The sequence below is a fragment of the Ranitomeya variabilis genome, chromosome 6 (genome assembly GCF_051348905.1).
Source record: "Ranitomeya variabilis isolate aRanVar5 chromosome 6, aRanVar5.hap1, whole genome shotgun sequence".
In the NCBI taxonomy this organism is placed as follows: Eukaryota; Metazoa; Chordata; class Amphibia; order Anura; family Dendrobatidae; genus Ranitomeya; species Ranitomeya variabilis.
The window spans coordinates 494816844-494834950 of NC_135237.1; the positions used below are offsets into that span (position 1 = coordinate 494816844).

The 18107-nt window shown below is 44.2% G+C and overlaps 1 protein-coding gene across 1 annotated transcript in view; it reads right to left on the reverse strand.

Moving 5' to 3' along the window:
- The window catches only part of SLC7A13 (solute carrier family 7 member 13), a 73144-nt gene extending 56370 nt beyond the window's left edge, over window positions 1-16774 (reverse strand). Inside the window, exon 1 of the mRNA XM_077270747.1 lies at window positions 15901-16774. Coding sequence (XP_077126862.1) covers window positions 15901-16648 — 748 coding nt within the window. The 5' untranslated portion in view covers window positions 16649-16774. The remainder of the gene's footprint in view (window positions 1-15900) is intronic.
- Window positions 16775-18107: the final 1333 nt, after the last annotated feature.

An 18107-nucleotide genomic window follows, 5' to 3' on the forward strand; every position in this document is an offset into this window, starting at 1 on the left:
GATTGCAAAAGGTCAGAAAAGAAAACTTTGCTCTGCAGAAACAGTGTCACACTTAAAGGAGCTGTCCAGTCTTAGGCTATAAGGCTATGTGCACACGTTGCGGATTTACTGCGGATCCGCAGCGTTTTTTCCCCGCAGAAACGCTGCAGATCCACAAGTGATTTACAGAGATGTAAATCAATGGGAAAAAAATGCTGTGCTAATGGTGCGGAAAATTTGCTGCCGATTAAAAGAAGGAGCATGTCATTTATTTGTGCGGATCTGCAGAGTTGAAATCCGCATAAAATGCGCAGTAAATCCACACAAAATCCGCATACAAACCGCATCAAATCTGCACCTGTGTTTTCTGCCAAGAGATGCAGAATCCGCACAAAAAATTCCAGAAGCAAATCCGCAACGTGTGCACATAGCCTAAATCTTCAGTCACTCTATGTGAATGCAGACTTGTGAATCCTCATAATGCGTGCAATGCAAACTGTCAGGATTCTTCATTGCTGGCGCCGGGAGCGGGGGGCTCATGACAGTGAGATTGTGATTTGGATACATAGTCACATGCTGACTAGACATTTTATGCACCACTGGAGGATCCCCACAGCGTGCAGTGCACGCTAACATGATCACCCCACTCCTGGCACCAGAGAGTCCTCACAGCGCGTCGTGCACACAATGTGAAGAGTCACAAGTCTGCTGTCATGTAGAGTGACTGCAGATTTGTACACCAAAGCTGCCCAACCCCTTTAATCATGGGCAGCTCAAAATCTTATTTTTTCAAATGCCAGATTATCACTTTAAGATCTATATTCAGTCCAAGGCTAGAAAATCAGTTATCAAATATTTTGTATTTTTGAGTCCATACAAGATGCACTATTAACTGTAAGTGAAATTTAACTAGGTGTAAACGCACGTAAATGATGACCTGTGACACACGTTTCTATTATGATTTATATATTGATATTACCTTTGTCTCTTGCCAGTATAACAATAATTGGTAAATGCCATCTTGTGGTAACACTCTGTGATTTGCAAATATTTAAAGCAGTAAAGTTACATAGCATATGCTGCAGGCAGCATTGGTTAAAATACTTAGTATTGAAGCTGGTAGGAATGGCAAACATAACATAATATCTGTCTTTGTTAGCAATTTATAAAGAATGAATTGTATTAAAGGGAATCTGTCACCAGAAAACACACTACTAACCTGCAGATATGGGGTTAATCTGCAAGTTAAAAGTGTTATTAGCCTACTGTCACGCACAGTGTAGGAAAGACTAAGTGCAACATGAAGGGATAAGGGAAAGGGAACCCAATTCTAGGGAAGGGGGAGTGGAGACCCTTATGCAGATCTAACGTCACCCTGTCTGCCCAGCGTGTCCCTATATAGGTTCCGCACCTATCGCCAAGCAGGATACCTAACCCCTGCCTGACCCTGACAGCAAGCCCTGCGTAGTGAAGGACAGGGTAGGCACTAGTCAATCCCAACTACCACTAAAGACAGATGCGACACACAAACAAGGGGAACACTTAGCTTGACTAGACTAAAAGAGAAACACAAACGTCCTCCAAACACCACAGAAGAAGATAGCTGACTGCTATAGCTCCAAGCCTCACCAGGGAAATGGAAATATCACCCGCAACTCCCAGCAGCAAGCTGGGAGTTATAAACACCCTGGTCCAGCTGTGTCAACTAGAGTCGGGGGAGGTTGCCACTGGGTCCTAAAGTCAGAAGGACTAGGAAGGAGTCTGCAAAGCCAACCACTGAGACCTTCTGCAGCTAGATGCAGTGCGACTGTCTGCAGCCTCTGACACACCTGTGACACCTACCCAGCGCCCACACTTAGCTGAATGCTGCAAGGAGAAAATTGACTTCACTCTTCGGCAACCAGTCACAGAAGGTGGATGGGATGGCACCAGCATTGTTTAGTTATCACTCTGGCTGCAGTAATGGCACCCCTAACCTAAATTGACAGTGCAAAGCCAGTGTCAGTCAAAGCCATGGGGAATAAAGTTGGTTTTTCTCCCGGCATATTGTCTCATGGTTATTTGTAACAGAATTTCCCTACCTAAAGATCTAAATAGTATTTTTGTAATACAATGTAAATATCTAATTGTATTTCTAATTGTATTCTACTTGTACATAGAGGTACATAAAGATACCATGACATTATGACTAAAAAATGCTGAAAAGATATTTCTTTCAAGAATATTAATAAAATATAATGGAGCAAAAACAATTATAATGATCAAATTTTTATATCTTTTTTAAAATACAGATCACAAACCAGTAAATCACATGGTATATTTGTTCTGATTACAGGAATATTTGGTATTCCTATAATCAGAACAAACCACATAAAACAAATAAAACATTATGCATGTCTATTGAAAAATGGCATAAAAATGGCTTAATTGTTTTTTTCTCCAATAAACTTGTAAGAAAAATTATTCTACTTGTAATTAGTGATGGGCGAGCATGCTCTGCGCTACGCGAGGCTTGTTGGTGCATTTGCCTGTTCGATGAGTTTGGCACTTGTTCGAGTATCCATGTACTCGCTCTCCATGCTTGACTCCCCACTCTGCATGTTTGGTGCCTGAATTTGAGCCACTAAACATGCGGGGATTGCCTGCCAATAATGTCAGTAATGTCGTAGCCATTTTGGCTACTGGCATTGCTGTGATTGGCCAGCTGAATAGCGTCATCGGGTCTAATCTCGGAGAAATGGCTTTCTTCTTGCCACTCTTCCATAAAGGCCAGATTTGTGCAGTGTACGACTGATTGTTGTCCTATGGACAGACTGTCCCACCTCAGTTGTAGATCTCTGCAGTTCATCCAGAGTGATCATGGGCCTCTTGGCTGCATCTCTGATCAGTCTTCTCCTTGTTTGAGATGAAAGTTTAGAGGGACGGCCGGGTCTTGTTAGATTTGCAGTGGTATGATACTCCTTCCATTTCAATATGATCTCTTGCACAGTGCTCCTTGGGATGTTTAAAGTTTTGGAAATCATTTTGTATCCAAATCCGGCTTTAAAATTCTCCACAACAGTATCACGGACCTGCCTGTTGTGTTCCTTGGTCTTCATGATGCTCTCTGTGCTTCAAACAGGAGACTCATTTACACACAGGTGGATTATATTTATCATCATTAGGCATTTAGGACAACAATGGATCATTCAGAGATCCACAATGAACTTCTGGAGTGAGTTTGCTGCACTGAAAGTAAAGAGGCCGAATAATATTGCACGCCCCACTTTTCAGTTTTTGAATTTCCACAAAAATTTAAAATAACCAATAAATTTCGATCAACTTCACAATTGTTTTCCACTTGTTGTTGATTCTTCTTCAAAAATTTACATTTGGTATCTTTATGTTTGAAGCATGATATGTGGAAAAAGGTTGAAAAGTTCCAGGGGGCCGAATACTTTCGCAGGGCACTGTATATCAGACAGATAACAGTCCTTCGTGTTGCTAAGTGAAACTAACAGCTCTTTTCAGAGGTAACTCAAATATCGTATTAGAAACATTCTGGCAGGTTTGATTGCATCAAGGAGTTTGTTACTGCCGCGTATAATAATTAGGGATGAGTGAACCCGAACGGGAAAGTTCTGTGTCCGTGCCGAACACCTAGTGTTCATTGCCGAATCCCAAACATGGACTTTTTACTGTATCTTACGTTTTCTGTTCTGGTTCGCCAGTCTAATAAAGCTTGTTGACAGGCTATAGAACAGCAAATAAACATGCTTTTAGACTGTGGGTACTTCTGTTGTCATCATAGTCATGCCAATACTTGTTCGGCACAGCATGTGATATGATTGGCAGACACAGCATGAGACCTAGCCTGTAAAAAGGCCAGATCATGAGTGCCACCGTCATTATGCTCTCATTAGTGTAGGGATAGAATGCAGTTGGAGTGAGGGACAGATGGTGATTGCTCATTCTACAAAAAAAAAATGCTGCGTTAAGTCTGCAACCCATATCTGTACGGTAGTTTTGTGCTAGTACTTTGCTACATGCCACTGTGTGTACTCTGCACCCCCTTGCCTGTGGGAGTACTGTCCTTTAAGCCACTGAGTGTACTCTGCAAACCTGTCTAAGATTACTGTGCTAAAATCCACTGTGTTTACTCTGCATCCCCTTCCTGTGGGAGTCCTGTCCTTTAAGCCACTGAGTGTACTCTGCACCTGTCAGGATTTGAATCCAGCAGCTCCTGTGCACCAGGCGGCAGCACTTCCCTCTGAGCTATTAAGCTCACTGGATAGCTCCTTGTTAAATCAGATACTAGTACCTGTGCTGTTCCTGATGTCTCCAACCTGAATTCCTGATGTCTCTACCCCAAGTTCTTGACTTTCTCACCCTGTGGTCTCCTAATTAAAACCTGGCACTGCACTTCCTTCATTGCAAGATTATTGAGTTCCCAATCTTTAAGGTACCGTCACACTCAGCGACGCTGCAGCGATATAGAGAATGAGCCGATCGCTGCAGCGTCGCTGTTTAGGTCGCTGTAGAGACGTCAAACGCAGCAGCTCCAGAACGATGCAGGAGCGATCCTGTGATGTAACGGTGACTCACTTATCGTTCTCACAGGTCGTTAGCTCCATGTAAAACATTGCTGGCATCGTTGCTTTTGCTGTCAAACATGACGATACACGCCGACCTGATGACCAAATAAAGTTCTGGACTTCTAGCTCCGACCAGCGATATCACAGCGGGATCCAGATCGCTGCTGCGTGTCAAACACAACGAGATCGCTAACCAGGACGCTGCAACGTCACGGATCGTTGTCGTTCTCGTTGTAAAGTTGCTGAGTGTGAAGGTACCTTTAGTCTAGAGTCTTCCCACCTGCTGCTTATCCTCAATGGCCTACTGCTGCTTCCTATACCGACCTCTGGCTATATCCTAACTACGATACCTGCTTATCCTCCCAATTACACTGCTGCTCCATGTACGAACCTCTGGCTATATCCCGACAACGCTACCTGATGGTGCTGCCCCTAGTGGTTGCAATATCACTACTCCAACTCAGGTCAGTCCTTGATAGCACCCTTGACCTGTGGGAGTACTGCCCTTTAATCTGCTGTGTGTATTCTGCATCCCTCACCTGTGGGAGTACTGTTTTAAACCCTTAACACCCAATGACATGCAGTATCCATCATTCTGTGCCTCCCCCTTTTCCAGCACATGACAGCTGATCTGTTGAGCTGTGCCCCTAACAGCCGTGGGTGAAATCACGATCCACCCACGGCTGTTAACATGTTAAATTAATTATAGAGGGTTGCCTAAGGGCCCTTCAAAATTAATAGTAGAGGGCCCTCCGGAATTAATGGTTGAGTCCTCAAAATTTTAGAAGTGTATTTATGAGTTCTCCTCGGCGCATGGGTCAAGAAGGTTGAACAACCAGTTTTCACTGTTGTCCAAACAGCATATAACTCGTGGGTCACATGAAACACAGTTAACCATGTTTGCCAGAGTCTCAACAGTCAAGACTTCCCTGTCCCCACAAGGAGGAGGATTCTCCATCTCGTCCTCCTCCCTTTCCTCATCCTGAAATGTCAGTATTGTTGCTGGCTGAAAATGTTTACAAATTGAGCAAAAAAACCTGTGAGGCATATTGTTTATACTGATGGCCACACTGTGAACTACTGATCTGCCATAAAATGATTCCTGCTGGATTTACAGCTTTGTAATAAAAAGGCTCTCCAAAATGTATGGTAGTGCACTGCCTGAGGGCCCTCCAAAAATGTATGGGCCAGACGACATTTAGTGTGGGCAACATTGCGTAATTTTAAAGTGCCAACCTTAACGATCAGGCAGGGACAAATCAGACTCAGGTTTAGGCTACTCTTAGCCTGTTTAGGGTCCTTTGGTTATATCTCCCCTGCTTTGTCCATTCTTGTGTGTATAAGAATGCAGTTGTAAAAGAAACATAGCGTCCCTGTCCACAAGCACTTGTCCAAATGTCTGTCATTAGGTGGATATTCACAATAACTACGTTGGTCAGGGCACGCGTGATGTTATGAGACACTTGCTGGTGTAAGGCGGGGATGGAACACGTCAAAAAATTGTGTCGGATGGGGACCGAGGGAGGTATGCCACCATGAAGCTATGGAAATTCAGTGTCCACAAGCCTGACCAGCAAGATTTCCAGGGCATGGGATAGAGACAGCTGAATGCTGTGCTGAGACAAGGAAGTGGACATGGTTGCTGATGGTGCTTGCGAATTTGCACTACAGTTGCAGAGCTATACACATCCGTGCCAGTTTCCTGGACAGGGGATTGACAAGCATGTAGCAGCCTGTGTACTTTCTTTCTCCATTTCTGCGTGGTCCACATGCAAACCTTCCTCTTTAACCCCTTAACGACCGCCGATACGCCTTTTAACGGCGGCCGCTAAGGGTACTTAAACCACAGCGCCGTTAATTAACGTCGCTGTGGAAAAAGTGAATAGCGCCCCCCAGAGTCGGACTTTCTCTGGGGTCTCGGTTGCTGAGGGTAGCCGAGACCCCAGAGAACATGATTCGGGGGGTTTTTCCGACCCCCGAGTTGCGATCGCCGGTAATTAACCGTTTACCGGCGGTCGCAGCAAAAAAAAAAAAAAACGCGATTTGCCTTTTAATTTCTCTGTCCTCCGATGTGATCGCACATCGGAGGACAGAGAAATAGGGTCCCCGATGGCCCCCGATAGCCCCCCAATACTCACCTATCTCCCCCGGTGCTCCTCGTGGCTCCCGATGGGCGCCGCCATCTTTTTTCTGGGAAAAAATGGCGGGCGCACGCGCAGTGCGCCCGCCGCCCGGCACCCGGAAGATCTTTGGGGTCTCGGCTGCCGGGGGTAGCCGAGACCCCAAAGAACATGATCGGGGTCGGTTTGCACCGACCCCTGTTTTGCGATCGCCGGTAATTAACAGTTTACCGGCGACCGCAAAAAAAAAGCGATCTGTAATTCTCTGTCCTCTGATGTGATCGCACATCAGAGGACAGAGAAATAGGGGGATTCGGGGACCCTATAATACTCACCCGGTGTCCCTGGGTCCTCCTGTGTCTCCTCTTGCCGGCCGGCTTCTTCGTCTGGAAAGAAAATGGCGGGCGCATGCGCAGTGCGCGCGCCATCTGCTGCCATCTGCCGGCCGGCAAGAGAGACGAGTTGGGGCTAAAATTAGGGTTAGGGTTAGGGTTAGAGTTAGGGCTAGGGTTAGGGTTAGGGTTAGGGTTAGAGTTAGGGCTAGGGTTAGGGTTAGGGTTAGAGTTAGGGTTAGGGTTAGGGTTAGAGTTAGGGTTAGGGTTAGAGTTAGGGTTAGGGTTAGAGTTAGGATTAGGGTTAGGGTTGGGGCTAAATTTAGGGTTAGGGTTAGGGCTAGGGTTAGGGTTAGGCTACTTTCACATTAGCGTTTTTTGGCTTCCGTCGCAATGCGTCGTTGGAGAAAAAATGCATCCTGCAAAAGTGCTTGCAGGATGCGTTTTTTCTCCATTGGCTTGCATTAGCGACGCATTGCGACGGATTGCCACATGTCGCATCCGTCGTGCGACGGATGCGTGTCGTGCTTTGGCGGACCGTCGGCACAAAAAAAGCTACATGTAACTTTTTTGTGCGACGTGTCCGCCAATTCCGACCGCGCATGCGCGGCCGGAACTCCGCCCCCCCTCCCCGCACCTCACAATGGGGCAGCGGATGCGTTGAAAAAACAGCATCCGCTGCACCCGTTGTGCGGCGCTTACAACGCTAGCGTCGGTACGTCGGCCTGACACTGCGATGGGCCGAGTACGACGCTAGTGTGAAAGTAGCCTTAGGCTTCTTTCACACTTGCGTCGGTATGGGGCGGTCGCAATGCGTCGGCCCGACGTACCGACGCACGTTGTGAAAATTGTGCACAACGTGGGCAGCGGATGCAGTTTTTCAACGCATCCGCTGCCCAGTCTATGTCCTGGGGAGGAGGGGGCAGAGTTACGGCCACGCATGCGCGGAAATGGCGGACGCGACGTACAAAAAAAAGGTTACATTGAACTTTTTTTGTGACGACGGGGCTAAAGTTATGGTTAGGGTTGGGGCTAAAGTTAGGGTTAGGGTTGGGGCTAAAGTTACGGTTAGAGTTGGGATTAGGGTTAGGGTTTGGATTAGGGTTGGGATTAGGGTTACGTTTGGGATTAGGGTTGGGATTAGGGTTACGTTTGGGATTAGGGTTGGGATTAGGGTTAGGGTTGGGATTAGGGTTAGGGGTGTGTTGGATTTAGGGTTTTGATTAGGGTTATGGTTAGGGTTGAGATTAGGGCTGTTTTGGGGTTAGGGTTGTGATTATCGTTAGGGCTGTGATTAGGATTATGGATCGGGTTGAGATTAGGGTTAGGGGTGTGTTGGAGTTAGGGTTGGAGTTATAATTTGGGGGTTTCCACTGTTTAGGTACATCAGGGGGTCTCCAAACACGACAGCCAATTTTGCGCTAAAAAAGTCAAATGGTGCTCCCTCCCTTCTGAGCTCTGCCGTGCGCCCAAACAGTGGTTTACCCCCACATATGGGGCATCAGCGTATTCGGGATAAATTGGACAACAACTTTTGGGGTCCAATTTCTCCTGTTACCCTTGTGAAAATAAAAACTTGGGGGCTAAAAATCTTTTTTGTTGGAAAAAAAATATTTTTTTATTTTCACTACTCTGCATTATAAACTTCTGTGAAGCACTTGAGCATTCAAAGTTCTCACCACATATCTAGATAAGTTCCTTAGGGGGTCTAGTTTCCAAAATTTGGTCACTTGTGGGGGGTTTCTACTGTTTAGGTACATCAGGGGCTCTGCAAACGCAACATAACACCCACAGACAATTCTATCAAAGTCTGAATTCCAAAATGGCGCTCCTTCTCTTCCGAGCTCTGCCGTGTGCCAAAACAGTAGTTTACCCCCACATATGGGGTACCAGCATACTCAGAACAAATTGGAGAACAAATATTGGCATCCAATTTCTCTTGTTACCCTTGTGAAAATAAAAACTTGGGGGCTAAAAAATCTTTTTTGTGGAAAAAAAAAATATTTTCTATTTTCACTACTCTGCATTATAAACTTCTGTGAAGCACTTGGGCATTCAAAGTTCTCACCACATATCTAGATAAGTTCCTTGGGGGGTCTAGTTTTCAAAATGTGGTCACTTGTGGGGGGTTTCTACTGTTTAGGTACATCAGTGGCTCTGCAAACGCAACATAACGCCCGCAGACCATTCTATCAAAGCCTGCATTTCAAAATGGCGCTCCTTCCCTTCCGAGCTTTGCCGTGCGCCCAAACAGTGGTTTACCCCCACATATTTGGTACCAGCGTACTCAGGACAAATTGGACAACAACTTTTGGGGTCCAATTTCTCTTGTTAGCCTTGTGAAAAAAAAAATTGGGGGGCTAAAAAAATCTTTTTTGTGGGAAGAAAAAATATTTTTTATTTTCACTACTCTGCATTATAAACTTCTGTGAAGCACTTGGGCATTCAAAGTTCTCACAACATATCTAGATAAGTTCCTTGGGGGGTCTATTTTCCAAAATGGGGTCACTTGTTGGGGGTTTCTACTGTTTAGGTACATTAGGGGTCTGCAAACGCAACATAACGCCCGCAGACAATTCTATCAAAGTCTGCATTCCAAAATGGCGCTCCTTCCCTTCCGAGCTCTGCTGTGCGCCCAAACAGTGGTTTACCCCCACATATGGGGTATCAGCATACTCAGGACAAATTGGACAACAACTTTTGGGGTCCAATTTCTCTTGTTACCCTTGTGAAAATAAAAATTTGGGGGCTAAAAAATCTTTATTGTTAAAAAAAATATATTTTTTATTTTCACGACTCTGCATTATAAACTTCTGTGATGCACTTGGGCATTCAAAGTTCTCACTACACATCTAGATAAGTTCCATGGGGGGTCTAGTTTCCAAAATGGGGTCACTTTTGGGGGGTTTCTACTGTTTAGGCACATCAGGGGCTCTCCAAACGCGACATGGCGTCCGATCTCAATTCCAGTCAATTTTGCATTGAAAAGTCAAATGGCGCTCCTCTGCTTCCGAGCTCAGCCATGCGCCCAAACAGTGGTTTACCTCCACATATGGGGTGTCGGCGTACTCAAGACAAATTGTACAACAACTTCTGGTGTCCATTTTCTCCTGTTACCCTTGGTAAAATAAAAATTTGGAGGCAAAAAGATCATTTTTGTAGAAAAAATGCGATTTTTTTATTTTCACGGCTCTACGTTATAAACTTCTGTGAAGCACCTGGGGGTTTAAAATGCTCACCACACATCTAGATAAGTTCCTTAAGGGGTCTAGTTTCCAAAATGGTGTCATTTGTGGGGGGTCTCCACTGTTTAGGCACATTAGCGGCTCTCCAAACGTGACATGGCGTCCGATCTCAATTCCAGCCAATTCTGCATTGAAACAGTCAAACGGTGCTCCTTCACTTCCAAGCTCTGCGGTGCGCCCAAACAGTGGTTTACCTCCACATATGGGGTATCGACGTACTCAGGAGAAATTGCACAACAACTTTTGTGGTCTAATTTCTCCTGTTACCCTTGTGAAAATAAGAATTTGTGGGCGAAAAAATCATTTTTGTGAAAACAAATGCGATTTTTTATTTTCACGGCTCTACGTTATAAACTTCTGTGAAGCACTTGGGGGTTCAAAGTGCTCACCACACATCTAGATAAGTTCCTTAAGGGGTCTAGTTTCCAAAATGGTGCCACTTGTGGGGGGTTTCCACTGTTTAGGCACATTAGGGGCTCTCCAAACGCGACATGGCATCCGATCTCAATTCCAGCCAATTCTGCATTGAAACAGTCAAACGGTGCTCCTTCACTTCCAAGCTCTGCGGTGCGCCCAAACAGTGGTTTACCTCCACATATGGGGTATCGGCGTACTCAGGAAAAATTGCACAACAAAATTTGTGGTTAAATTTCTGTTTTTACACTTGTGAAAATGTAAAAAAATGGTTCTGAAGTAAAATGTTTGAAAAAAAAAGTTAAATGTTCATTTTTTTCTTCCACATTGTTTCAGTTCCTGTGAAGTACGTAAAGGGTTAATAAACTTCTTGAATGTGGTTTTGAGCAGCTTGAGGGGTGCAGTTTTTAGAATGGTGTCACACTTGGTTATTTTCTATCATATAGACCCCTCAAAATGACTTCAAAGGTGATGTGGTCCCTAAAAAAAACATGGTGTTGTAAAAATGAGAAATTGCTGGTCAACTTTTAACCCTTATAACTCCCTAACAAAAAAAAAAATTGTTTCCAAAATTGTGCTGATGTAAAGTAGACATGTGGGAAATGTTATTTATTAACTATTTTTTGTGACATATCTCTCTGATTTAAGGGCATAAAAATAAAAATTTTGAAAATTGCAAAATTTTAAAAATTTTCGCCATATTTCCATTTTTTTCATAAATAATCGCAAGTAATATCGAAGAAATGTTACCACTAACTTGAAGTACAATATGTCACGAAAAAACAATCTCAGAATCAGCGGGATCCGATAAAGCGTTCCAGAGGTATAACCTCTTAAAGTGACACTGGTCTGAATTGTAAAAATTGGCTCGGTCATTAAGTACCAAATTGGCTCTGTCACTAAGGGGTTAATTTTGAGCTGGAGGCATTTGAGTAGACACAGAAGTGGGTTGTTTACACCGATTGTGGTGACATCGCCCTTCACAATCTTGGTTTATTCCTCACAGATGTCATTCATCCAAGGCAACTTATCACTTTTTCTGTGCGGCTCTGGGCAGAATACTGATTGCCATGTTGGAGCTGGTATTCCACTACTGCCCACTGCTGCTCACAAAGCCTTGCCATGTACAAGCACTGCTGCAGCAGCAGCACTGCCAGACAAGCGGCAGCTCAAGCTGACTTGCGGAAATGGGTGCAACGGCTGGCCACCTTCTCCCTCTGGACATCCCACTCCCACTGATGGGCCTCTATAAATTGAGTGAGGGCTGCAAGATGACTCTGTGGATACGGTGGTAGAGGACAAAAAAAAGAACATTAACCATAAACCATTTTTTAGGTCAGAAGGGGGGCATGGCAATAAGAATAACCAAAAAAATGAAACACTTAAAGCATGAAGAGGAAAATTGACGATTGTGGTTGCTTTGGGGAACCGATACCCACGTTCCCCCTTTAGCCACCCCACTGCCTCTTATGGATGTATAAAAATGATTAACCATAGAAAGGATGACACCACAGCTACAGATGCACCGTCTGATAGCCCAGCTCGCCTACCCTTCTCTACTGAAGACTCTTTCAGCTTTTTGAGAGTTGGGTGAAGAATAACTTCTCTGAAAATAGGAACCCATAATTGCACTCCAACAGTTCAAGAACACAACGGGGCGCATAGCCCTTCACTTTGTCACTGTGGATGATTCTATTCTCTAGGAATTACTCCGGATTGGTTCTTGTCTCTGTGGTGGAATGTAGGTCAGGACAGCTGTTGTAATCCTAGCAGATAGATAAGAATTAATGTATGTGTGCATACTTTACTAGAGATGGTGTTATTCGCACAAGTTAATGTACTCGGTAGTGACTCGCAGTGGACCAGCAAATGCGCAGTCACAGACGCATTTAGCACAAGCCACCACAGATAGGCAAGTCCAATGGGTGGGACTTTACTGTCGCAGAGTAGCATGCGTCCGGTGATGCGAAAAATGTTAGTCAGGATACCAGAGTAATTTCTAAGCTAGTAGCATTAAACCAAAACAAAAGGCACTCACCCCACCACTACACAAGGGAACTTAATAAACAACACTGTATTGGAAAGGAGCAGGCTGTAAATAGCGAGCCCAATGCTAAAGATTAAAATTAAGTGATATATTCCTCTCAGTCATGTACAGGGATCAACATCCTGCTCACCTATACAGCAGGGTGCACACATTTCCACCATTGACTAACACCAGATAAGGCAGGACTTGCAATGCCTGGCAACTGGCATACACAGGGTCCCATGTCTCTCAGGCCACAAAAAAAGTGGGAAGTGGGGTGTCCCGCATTCCCACATCACTCATACTTCCAAGCACGAGAAATCGCCATGTGTAGTTGCACCATCCAAGTGCGCAATAGCTCCAGCACTGGCAGATAAGTCTGGAAATCGGAGGAGGACGATTGTGTCCAAAGCAGATATTCCTAACAGATGGAGTGAATGCTTAGCCTAATGGGTGAAGGAGGGTTTTTTTCTGTCTTTTTTTTATTTGGCCTTATATACAAGTCATCATACATGATAGAATGTTTCCTAACATTTTTTTCCTGTAAAATCCAAATTTGCTTGAGGTTCTTCTGTTTCATTGCCAGTTCGTAAAAGTGTCAAAATACTCTGACAACGTTGTTCCCAGAAGCCACCTAGGAGTCAAAGATGTGTCTTCACCATGCTGTTATTCAATTTGAGCACTGTTTCCATCCATTTCTGCAGTTGTAATGCCGTCCCCAGACCTCCTATGGAAGGTCTACTGGAAAAATGCTCGAGTTTCCCATTGACTTCCATTATACTGGTTACTCAAGATGAACACTCGATCATTACAGGAAGCTCGTTAAGAGCAACAAGCACCTGAGCATTTTAGTGCCCGCTCATCACTACTTCTAATGTTTACATGTGTATTTTAAAATGCCGTCTAAAAAGATGCCAATCATCTCACAAAAAAGCCATCAGAGTGAAATTTCTTTTTAATTAATAGAAATCTTTATGAATGTTACAGCTTTTATGTGGGAAGGTGAAGACATTGATATTGTTATGGTCGTCTGAACAAACTTCAAAATTTCCATCAGTGAAAAGGTTGAATTATAAACTTTGCATCTTAAAGACACCACTCTCCTTTTCAGATCATGTTCACACATGATAATTTTTGGCATTCTATACAGTTAATACAGAAAAATGTGCCATGTGTGTATATTTGTAAATTGTACCTTTTATGTTTAATGTGTTTACCGGGCATATGTGTGTCATGTGTATATGTGCCTATCTTATATGTGCATGCATGTACTATGTGTATGCGTACTATGTGTTAGCATGTGTATATTTTATAAACGTGTGTGTATATGTGTTCCCAGTGAGAGTGTTCACGTTAATAAGTGAGTGTATACATGGGTGGGGCATTATGGGTCGGTCTTGACACACTTTCCACACAGGGGCTATTGCTGTCAGTGTCCGCTGCTGCTTTGAATATTTATCCTATTATTACAGGGAATCTGTCACCCCCCCCCCTTGAATTTATGTAACCTATTAATTTGGGTATACAGGTTATACGGTTACAGAATGGCTAGTCATACCTGTATGCCTCATATCTGTGGTCTTGTTGGGGGGAAATGAATTTATTAATTTATGGTAAAGAGTTATTCCAGACTCTGGGGCATGTGGTGTCTGAAATAAAACTCTGCCTCCAGTCTTTATTAGCGTACCAGCACCCTCCCATCAGCGTCACAGTGATGTCCTCGAAATCCCGTGCCTGTGCCCTGAATTAGCACCATTACATTTGACGTTTCCATCCTTCTATGTGGGAATTGACTTCTTCTTTCTTCTGTGCATGACCTCCGAGTCACTGCTACTTCTGCAACAGTGGCCTCTGATGTGATAAGGTGCTCTCCCCATTCCCCACTTAGGGTACCGTCACACAGTGCAATTTTGACCGCTACGACGGCACGATTCGTGACGTTGCAGCGTCGTATGATTATCGCTCCAGCGTCGTAGACTGCGGTCACACTGTGCAATCACGGCGCTGGAGCGATGCCGAAGTCCCCGGGTAACCAGGGTAAACATCGGGTTACTAAGCGCAGGGCCGCGCTTAGTAACCCGATGTTTACCGTGGTTACCAGCGTAAAAGTAAAAAAAAACAAACCGTACATACTCACCATCTGATGTCCGTCAGGTCCCTCGCCGTCTGCTTCCTGCTCTGACTGAGTGCCGCCGTATAGTGAGAGCACAGCACAGCAGTGACGTCACCGCTGTGATCTGCTCTCACTTTCCGGCCGGCAGACAGTCAGAGCGGGAAGCGGACGGCAAGGGACCTGACGGACATCAGATGGTGAGTATGTACGTTTTTTTTTTTTTTACTTTTACGCTGGTAACCACGGTAAACAACGGGTTACTAAGCGCGGCCCTGCGCTTAGTAACCCGATGTTTACCCTGGTTACCAGCGAGCTGTCACACACAACGATCCAGCGATGACAGCGGGAGATCCAGCGACGAAAGAAAGTTTCAAACGATCTGCTACGACGTACGATTCTCAGCAGGGTCCCTGATCGCAGTAGCGTGTCAGACACTGCGAGATCGTAACGATATCGCTAGAATGTCACGAATCGTGCCGTCGTAGCGATCAAAATTGCACTGTGTGACGGTACCCTTACAGTGACTCACTTGTGCCTGCACAGAAAAAAGAAGAAGCCAATGCCCAGAGAAGGGCAGAAATGTCAAGTGTAATTGCGCTATTGCAGGGCACAGGGGCAGGATTCCAGGACAACCACTACACGTCACAAGGCACTGTGACGCTTATGGGAGGGGGCTAGTACTCTAATAAGGATCGGAGGCAAAGTTTTCTTCCAGATACCGCATACCCCAGAGCCTGGAAGGACTCATTACCATAAACAAATAAAAGAGAATTTCTCCACAACAACACCACAGATATGAGGCATACAGGTATGACAATTTTAACCATTCTATAACCTGTATGCCCATATTAATAGGTTACATATGTCCAAGGGGGGTGACAGAGTCCCTTTAAACTCTCAAATATAAATGACAGGATCAGTCAGTTAGTACAACAGGTAGCTTCTGCCTTGCTCCAAATGGATGGTATGATTGTTGAGGTTCTTGATTAGTACAACATTTTGTCCATTTTTCCTCTGGGGGTAAAAGCATGCAAATGACTGATGCAAACTAATTCTATTTTCCAATATTTCTTGACCCAGTAGGAAAACATACATACCGGCCATGTAGTTGAGGTAATTCCATCCTCCATATGCATATAGACCTTGGTAGAAAGACTCTGCTGTCTGAGCTGCATTTGGGACTTCTGAATTGAATGCATCTGTAAATACTTCCGAAGCCTTAGTGTTATTTCCAAGCTCAATCATTCCATATACAATGATGAGAGTCAAAGACATCATTTTAAGCACTGTGAATATATTCTGCACCCAGGTAGCCATCTTGATACTTTTTGAATTTATGACGCATAAAATCCACAGAATTCCAATAGCTAGCATTTTTTTGAGTACGTCAGGTGGTGGGCAACCAGTGTAGAATGGCCGGCTGACATATTCTGCGAAGGTAAGGGCCCGTGCTGCATTGGATGCCGGTCTGATAAACAATATTAATGTCCAGATAGCAATGAAGGCTGGCAGAGATCCGATTCCTCTTTTCACATGGTAGTATTCACCTCCAGAAAATGGCAAGGCTGAGCCCAACTCTGCATAACAGAGGGAGCACATTACACATATCACACCACAGGCAGCCCATATGCATAATGCCACCCCAACGTTAAGCTGGGCGTACTGCAAGACGCCTTTAGGAGAGACGAATATTCCAGCACCTATTATGCTACCAACAAGAAAGCAAACATTGTCGAAAAAGCCCAAATGCCTCTTTAGACAAACTTTTCCATCGTCTTCTTTTACCTTCTTTTTCTTGGAAGAAGTCTCCATTTTCAGCATCTTGGCTCTAGTCTTTGCCAGCATTTCTAGTATCGACAGTGAAGTATCCACCTCTGAAGTGATGCTGCTTGTTCACTAAATGACGCTCATAAAATCTTTTCACCTGTTAAACATATTGCATTGAATTCAGCAACATCTTTGTTAGGTGTTCATAGGTTACCAGGTCACTCTTAGTGGTGACCAAAGTCAACTAATTACCAGTAAATGTGTAAAGAAATGCTCTTCAGTCTGTCAAAATGTAACATGCTCTAATAGCTACAAAAGTCAAGTACACGCTTCATAATACAGCACAATTTATCCTAATTTTATTTATGAATGCTCTCAGATGTTCTCAGTAAATTGTCAGATACTCCTGGCTGTAAACTAGTTGGGTAATGAGTTTTATTCACTTTCGAAATCAGAGGACAGAACACTTTTCATAAATTGTAATTTTTTTTTACTTTCTGTATATGCCGCTGTTCACCTAAATCTGGAATTTTATACTTTTTGGTCCTGCTCCTCTCCGTTACTGAGATATGATCAACTCTTACTTGAATATAAACCTAGTATTTTGGGCCAGCTGGGTGTGGTCCTCATGTAGACACTCACAGAGAATAGGTGAGGGTCACAACCCCCTTTGGCTTACAAAACTACATTGACATACAAGGAAAAGGAGGTCATATCTTAGGAATGGAGACACGCAGAAATAAGAAAAAATAAGATTAAGAAGAACATCAGTAGTTACACCAACCACCAAGACTCTAATATGAGTTCCAGCCAAATGATTGTCAGGGGTGAGGTTAATAAGGCATATCCAATTTTGAACTATTAATCACTTTGTTCTCCCAGAAATGAGCTACCATCTTACTGATAGGGAACACAGGAGCACTTAGCTGAACGCGTGTTCCTGTGTATGGAAAAGACGGTCAAGATGATTGTCAAATGAACAAACAACCAAAGCATCTTCCAGCCATTAGTCATCTGATGTGTATGGAACTTTAGCTTCATATTTGCATCATCAAAGCTCTACCTTTCTGACCTTGAAAGCAACATCCAGCTCTCACCCCTCTCACTGTAGTGATTCCCAAAGTCCCCATTACTGGTATAATGACAGCCAAAGCTTTTCCACAGAAATCACAATGAGGCAGTATACCAAGATCCAGGAGTCCTTCCAATACCTCCATTCAGTATTCTCACATCAAGCACTTCCACCGCATCCAGCTTCGAGCACCTCTTCTGACAGGTAGTATCATTCAATTCCTTTTTCTTCTGCAACTTTGATTTTACCCAATCCTCCACTCCCCAGTGTTTACCCCTGTCTGTGGGAGTATATTTGTATGATTGGTATTTTCCTTTATCGCTGTTTGTAATAACTTGTTAGTCTTCAGGTCAGGTCCCTCCCATGTAGTTCTGGGATGATTCCTAACCTTTCTCAGAGTCATCCTTACCCCATGAGGTGATATCTTGCATGAATCCCCAAACCGAGGAAGATTGACAGTCATCT